The following is a 7335-nucleotide window of genomic DNA, read 5'->3' as shown; positions in this document are numbered from 1 at the left end:
TACAGTGAATACAGGCAATATCCAGAGTTGGGGGACTGTTAAGAGAAACTGACCTTCAAAAGTTGGTTTTAATTTGTCCACTGTTAATGATTTTCACAGGTACCATTTCTTCAGTAGTTTCACTGATAACAGTTTGTTGAAAAAAGTCGCTTGATTGATGGGAGTAACTGATACAGGGTTTCTGCAGCGATCACCAGCTTAAATTTAAGACTTTTTCAGTCCTTCGTAACACGACATAGAATACAATTTAATACCTGGTCCTGATCTAACTGTGTGAAACTAAACTAGTTGGGATGATATGACCTGGAATTATTTATTATATCTATTCTTCTCCCAGCAGTATATAACAATAAATGTAAAAACAATAATGATACAAGTAAGTAAAGGTGATATGACCTGGGCCCAGATTAGTGGCAGAAAACATATTGATGCATTAAGCAATAAAAAAAAAAGTATTAAATAATTCAAATTAATTCAAGCCAACTCCTGTCCATAATGAGATGATGAGCTATCTAGCTACTGTAGCTAGCAGTGGGGACAGTGTTTGCTACAGGTCTGATGGTGCTGACTGAAACTCAACAAAAAAGGAACCAAACCGCCTCTTGCACGCACAACTCACTGTCAAAACAATCCCAGTTCTTTTAGTCTGTGGCGTCTCCTGAGCGTGCAGGTTGGATACTAAAACATTACTGTCAAAGGCAAGCCAGAGAGAACATTCTGTAAAGTAAATTTAAGACTTTTTAATGCTTTCTAAACTAAACTAAATTCAAAGCTTTTTATGACTTGTCAAGACCTGCAGATACACTGACCACGAAATTCAGTGGAACTCTATTGTATTAAAGCAGAAATCACAGAAACCAATATCTCAAAACCAGGACGAATAAAAACAAAACATATCTGTATGGATTTTTTTTTAAAAACAACAATTCTGAAGGTCATAAGTGAAGATCCAATGTACCTCTAAACTACAATATTATTTTCATGTATTTACTATACTGAAGAACCAAGAGATATGTTACTTTAAGGAGGTTGCCTAGTGTAATTATGAAAATGATTGAAGTATGTGCCAAATTATTTAATATCTGGAAACAAGACAGACAATGTGTTTGCATTTGTGTGATGCTGGCACAGATCATTAATGAGCGTTTTCCGTAGCTACAAGACACAACCAGGCAAAAGGTGAATTCACGCTTGAGAAAGAAAGCTGCTCCAACCTAAACAAGATGTTAATCTGAATCTACTGTCTGCACACAAGAACCGGGCAGCAACACTGAGCCCGCACTAATCACACACAAGATCCAGTCAGAGACGTATGAGCAGTTTTAAATGTTTCTGCAAATACAGTGATCCTAGCTATTCAAAGGGAGGATAGAACCTTGAATGCCATCTCGTGATAAAAGAATGAACTTGTGCGCGTAGCGAGCAGACAAGCCGTGCTAAACAAAAACACCGACTTTCATCACAGGTCTTCCTACGTCAAGATGACTCACAAGATAGGCAACAGAATACCTCCTTTATGTCCCTGAACAAACCCTTCCTGTAACTGATACCTCTTCAAATCAGGCTTGTTCACATCAAAAGATAAGTGTGCATGAGAAAAATTGTGAAAACTTGATTTCATATACTGTTTAACAACAAGAACCTGCAACAGTGCACTTGAAAGCTTTTTGGTTGTAATGCAGCACAGAAGAGAACTGTTCAAATTATTAAGACAAAAGCCATATAAAACTCTAACATTTTCATACATTAGCTAACACTTTAAAACCAGTATAAGGAAAAAACAGATTAGATCATTATGACTCATTAAGTTGTATTGAATTGTTTGTACTGGATAGGACTGGACTGAGTTGTGTGTTTATCTCTACTAAATTTATGAGCGGTCACAGCGTAAAAAACTATGCTTCAATCTGACTCAAGTTTATGTTGTAAATTCATGTGAAGTTGAACGATGTGTGTGGTAATTGCTTTGCTCTCTGCTCAGCAACTAATTAACTTAACCTATAAATCAAATGACAATCAGAAGAATACTTATGGTCATGTTGGCCACTCCCTCCATTGACTCTGCAGGGACTTTGTATGGAAGCTGGTATGCAGACATCAAAGAGAAATGTTCAGGAACTGGACCAACAAAGTCAAACTCTTCCTCATTGTGAATCAGTTTCCGTTTCGCTTCTGGTTTTACTCTTCCCCTCCTGTTGTACCAGTTAATCTGTGCTGCAATTTAGTCATTTAGCTGGATGGTTCTGTAACATTTGAAACCTATATTCTCAAGCCTGACAACACCATTGTTGACACACTCAATAGAAATCATTAGCTTAGTTTTCCTAATTTTCCCTCCCTATTGCAAGTCTCACTCTATGTAATATGTAGACAGGATGTGTATCAATCAAACTGACTCAAGACAATCACTGAAAAAGATTAAAAAACGTTTTTAGTCTCACATTTAGCTTTAAAGACTTGTCTGAGAAAGGTCTGTGCTGTTCGCAGATTTCTGACCTTTGAGAATTCTTACAACGAAGGAAGCAGTAAATGGACTTACATATTTAAGACCTAACTAAATGTAATTTAAGACCTAACATGCGGCTAATGTAAAGCTAGCAGAGCTTGGAGAGTTGGTTATCTGGTTGCTAGGCGCACGCACGCACGCACACAGGTCAGGAGCTGCCGTTGCCTTGGCAATGTGAAAATCTGCCCAGAATTTGGCTTCTACATGGCTTCAAACAACTGCAAATTATGAGAAAACCGTTACTTCTTTTCATAAACCGAAAAGACCGTGCCAGACACTGAAGCCAGAAGTTTCTACAGTCTCTATTTTATTCAGATATTCCTTAAAATGAGTGAGTAAGATCAGTGCGAAGACAGAGAGAGATTCTTTTGAAAAAAAAAGACGATTACATTAGGTGTCAATGAGAGTGAGACAGGTATTGCTGCCGGACTCGGCACCCCCGTTTAAATTTTGTGCAGACCCTGCCTGTCAAAGTTACATTTTATGAATCCCAACAACTATGTCTACATTTTCAGAAAGAATTATTTGTCTCCTTTTTACGGTTTGGCCGTGAGCTCGAGTTAAAAATAAAAATAAAGGTTATTTTTTACTGCTTCACGCACTCTAGCCAACTGACGCTTTCACTCTAACTTTGAAGAAAAAGTGATTTGCACTCCTCCTTTGAGTGCTCACAGTTTGAAACGTTTACATGTTATGTAAAAACAGTTCCCGTCTTTTTGAGAGAGCAGAAGTTTTCCTCGGTTTTATAGTTTGAATCACATTTCTACGTGCAGGTATGAGAGAGCTGGGTGACTCAGAAAAAAGGTGCAATTTTGTCGAAAAAAGGTGGGTTTCTAAAGAAAATTCCAATGCATTTCTAATGCATTATTTATTCCCAGTTTTTTGGGAATAACTTTGGGAAAAATTGGAATTTTAACACCAAAAGTCATAGCACCCATTGCGGGATCAAGACGCACGTTTTGATGTATATATTACCGGGGTTTTCTCAAAGCTGCGGGACGAGTTACGCGCCGAAATTTGGCGGAAGAATAATAAACCCGAAACAGAATATTAATAGATGCCTCGGAGCTGAGCACCCGTGGCACTAATTAACATAATTGTTATTTGCAGCCGTAGACGAACTGAAACTAAACTGAAAGTGCAGTCTAAACATCTGAATATTTGATGAGATATGGAAGAAGAAAAGTATAAGGATTTACAGTGGAGGCACTTTAAAAGAGTATATATTGTACCATTTTTTTGATTCAAGTGCTTCATCATTTGTTCTTATTTCACCAGAAGCCAACAGGGTAGAAAATTTGTTTGCAAACATGATGCATAAGTACAACAGTGGTTCAGCTGTCGTCACTATCAGCTCATTTTAATCGATTTCCAACTGCTGTTTTCAGGTTTCCCTGAATTCACATTGGTTTTGGTGGGAGCTCAAATTTCATGGCACAATCCAAAGACTTGCATGTCAGGTGGACAGGAGACTCTCACTCTGTCCTTATCGAGGTATGAATATCAATGACCCAGTTATTGAGTAACAATCTGTCCAGTGTTACTCTCTTTCTTAACTTCACTATTTTCTCCTTTCTGGTTTAAATGTATAGCACTATTTCATAAAAAAGGTATTTTATAGGATAATAAAACATTAACACAATAATAAGCAGTTGTTTTCAAAATTCTGTGATAGAAAATACCTTTGAAAACAAATGGCCTTGACTTGCAGTAGTAGGAAAAGAATAATGAAAGTTATGAGGAACAACTTGTTCAAAACTATCCTAAAAAGACAATTTGAAAATGCATATGTCTACAGAAGGATTAACCAAATATTGTGGGAGGAAATATGTCAATTTGCTTTTATGGATGAACAGCACTGCACGCAAATGAACATGCAAAATCAACACTGAGGTGAAGGCAAAAGATGACAACCCAAAAATGAAAACATGCAATAAAACACATCTTATTATATATATATATATATATATATATATATGTCATTATTAACATTACGACCTCCAGGGTAAGCACACATTAGTGGGTTTGATAACGACATAATGGCGACACAATGATAAGCAACCCATACAAACCTACATATGCAAAGTGATAAATTCTGTGATAACAACACAGGCTGGGCAGGCAAACAGCAATTTACTGTGTGCTCATCTCCTGTCAGATAGTTTTCAGTGAAGAGGATCAAAATGCAAACCACAAGCAAATGTCAGGAAAATGCTCCGGAAAGATGGACACCACATGCACAACAAACACACAAATGCACACAAGGTGCAAAGTGCGTGTTCTTACAAGCAATACCTTAAAAATGTGAAAACCAATAATGCTAATCTATTAAGATACCACTACTCACAGCTAATTCAGAATTATGGTTCTATCAATGTGGACAAAATCATAATAATGCACTTAATACCACATGTTGTTTTTTCTAATAATATAATAGCAAAATGTATCTGAATTGTAATGAAAGTTCATTTGCATTTGATTTCACACCTTCAGGTGGCCAGGGAAGGGAGGGGCCACTCACACCAGCTGACTTTTGGGCTTACTGGTGAGTTTGCATACCACAATATTTCATGATGTACTGACACATATGCACTCTGTTCTCACGACTCTAGCTTCAGTCTCCGGCTTCATCTGCACCATGGCCGCACCGTTCATTCTGCTGGTTCTGTGCTGGGTGTTTAGACTGAGCTGCAGTGTGAATGGTTCACCTAAATGGTTCAACAACATTTCTACCAGTCTCTTCCATTTGCCCGGGGACATTATGCTGGGAGGGCTCTTTCCTATTAACGAGCTCTCCAGCAACCTCAGCCAGAGGAGGGAGCCGGAAAACATCAGCTGTGAAAGGTAATGTGATAAGAAAAATTTTCTTTTTAGGGAATAATGACCCTATTCTCGGAGATACTGCACCAATATGTATGCTTAACCTTACTAACAAGGCTTCTTCTTTGTTTTTTTTTGTTTTTTCGCACAGTTTAAATGAACATGGACTGGGCCTCGCTCTGGTAATGAAATATGCAGTAGATGAGATCAACGGGAAACAAATCTTGCTCCCTGGCATCAAGTTGGGTTATGAAATCTATGACACATGCAAACAATCTGCCATTGTTGTGAAGCCTACTATCTCCTTCCTCACTGCAAAATCTGACAAAGCACTATCTGTGGAGTGTAATTACACCAGCTACGAGACCAGCATCTCAGCCGTGATTGGTCCTTATAGCTCAGAAATGGTGTCCATCATTGGAAAACTCCTAGGATTCTTTCTGATGCCGCAGGTTGGGTTACAAATACATCTGGTAGTAAATATGAACATTTGCCTCTTCAAGCTGTATCAGAGAAAGATATGAATTTGTTTATCCATTATTGTCACTCAGTTCTTTTGTCTTGTTTATATTTTTGACAACATAATTACACAAAACAATTGCCCATTGGAATGCAAGCTGTACTGCAACCTCAGTAAAGGTACACTGTTTCAATAATGGGAAGGCCTGAGAAACATGAGTGTATCATAATATGACTCTTCTCACTTCAGATTAGCTACGGCGCAACCAGTGACAAATTCAGTGACAATCTTCTCTACCCATCGTTCTTCCGTACGGTGCCCAGCGACAAATGGCAAGTAGATGTCATGGCACTTCTAATGAGAGAGTTTGACTGGAACTGGGTGGCAGTGGTGGGCAGTGAAGAAGAGTATGGACAACAAGGCGTGCAGCAGTTCTCCAAAATAGCAGAAAACATGTCTGTATGTGTGGCCTATCAGGGGCTGATTCCAGTATACACTGACCCTGAACCAGCAGTCAAAACCATCGTTGACAATATCAAAGCAACCAACGTTGGCGTAGTAGTGGTCTTTTCTCTCCCAGAGTCAGCAGAGATCTTTTTTAAAGAGGTTAGTGACACAGAGAATTATCAGTGTGGGACAGCATGTTACAAGTATTACATGTGATTGGTGGACAAATTATATTCAGTTCAGTACCAATCATGCAATCCAATTTCTTACAGGTTATAAAGAGGAATCTAACAGGTGTGTGGGTTGCCAGCACAAGTTGGAGCATCAATAATCGAATTACTTCTATACCCAATATCCAAAAAATCGGCACGATCATTGGGTTCATTGACAAGATACAGACCCTGGATCTGTTCACTGCCTACACAGAGGAGCTCTTCATCAAACTGAGCAAGGAGAAGGAGAACACGTCCCATCCCACAGCAAAACCTGGCAATCCCGACAATCCCTGCCCACAATGTCGGAATTTGTCACCTGCTAATATAAGCTTGGTGACAAACCCTTCAGTGCAGCGCACAGCTTTCAGTGTGTACGCTGCCATCTACAGTGTGGCAGAGGCACTACATAACCTGCTGGGATGCAATTCAACTGCCTGTATGTGGGGATCTGAAACCAAAATCTATCCCTGGAAGGTGATTTTTTTTTTTTTTGTCTGCTTTGTAGCTAATTGCAGACAGTTTAAATAATTTTTTGACAATATTGAAATTAAATAATGACTAAAAACTTCTTTTGCAGCTGTTGGAGGTTTTAAGAAATACTTCTGTAGATGTAAATGGCACACATATAGTGTTTGACAGTAATGGCAACCCAAACATAGGATACCAATTGATTGAGTGGATCTGGAACGCATCAGATGTAGAATTTGAAGTTGTTGGAAGCTTTTCTGAGCAACTGTCCATCAACAAGTCCCTCTTGAAATGGTACACTGCGAACTCAGAGGTAATTTCAGCAATTTATTAGAAAATTGATATAAACTTTTAAACCTATATACACTTTAAAAACTTTGCAATTAAATTCCTCTTAAATGTTGATTTTTTTTTGTGGG

At 38.4% G+C, this 7335-nt stretch overlaps 1 protein-coding gene across 1 annotated transcript in view; it reads left to right on the top strand.

Moving 5' to 3' along the window:
* The first annotated feature begins 5142 nt into the window (after positions 1-5142).
* Positions 5143-7335, top strand: part of tas1r3 (taste receptor, type 1, member 3) — a 4226-nt gene continuing 2033 nt past the window's right edge. The window contains exons 1-5 of the mRNA XM_023410261.2: positions 5143-5350; positions 5478-5778; positions 6036-6392; positions 6506-6922; positions 7026-7229. Coding sequence (XP_023266029.1) covers positions 5145-5350; positions 5478-5778; positions 6036-6392; positions 6506-6922; positions 7026-7229 — 1485 coding nt within the window. The 5' untranslated portion in view covers positions 5143-5144. The remainder of the gene's footprint in view (positions 5351-5477; positions 5779-6035; positions 6393-6505; positions 6923-7025; positions 7230-7335) is intronic.

This window comes from Seriola lalandi, unplaced genomic scaffold (genome assembly GCF_002814215.2).
Source record: "Seriola lalandi dorsalis isolate HSWRI2012SDOR001 ecotype SW California unplaced genomic scaffold, Sedor1 jcf7180002054419, whole genome shotgun sequence".
NCBI lineage: Eukaryota > Metazoa > Chordata > Actinopteri > Carangiformes > Carangidae > Seriola > Seriola lalandi.
Note: the sequence above shows the minus strand (reverse complement) of the source record. Positions and strands in the feature narration are given on the sequence as shown.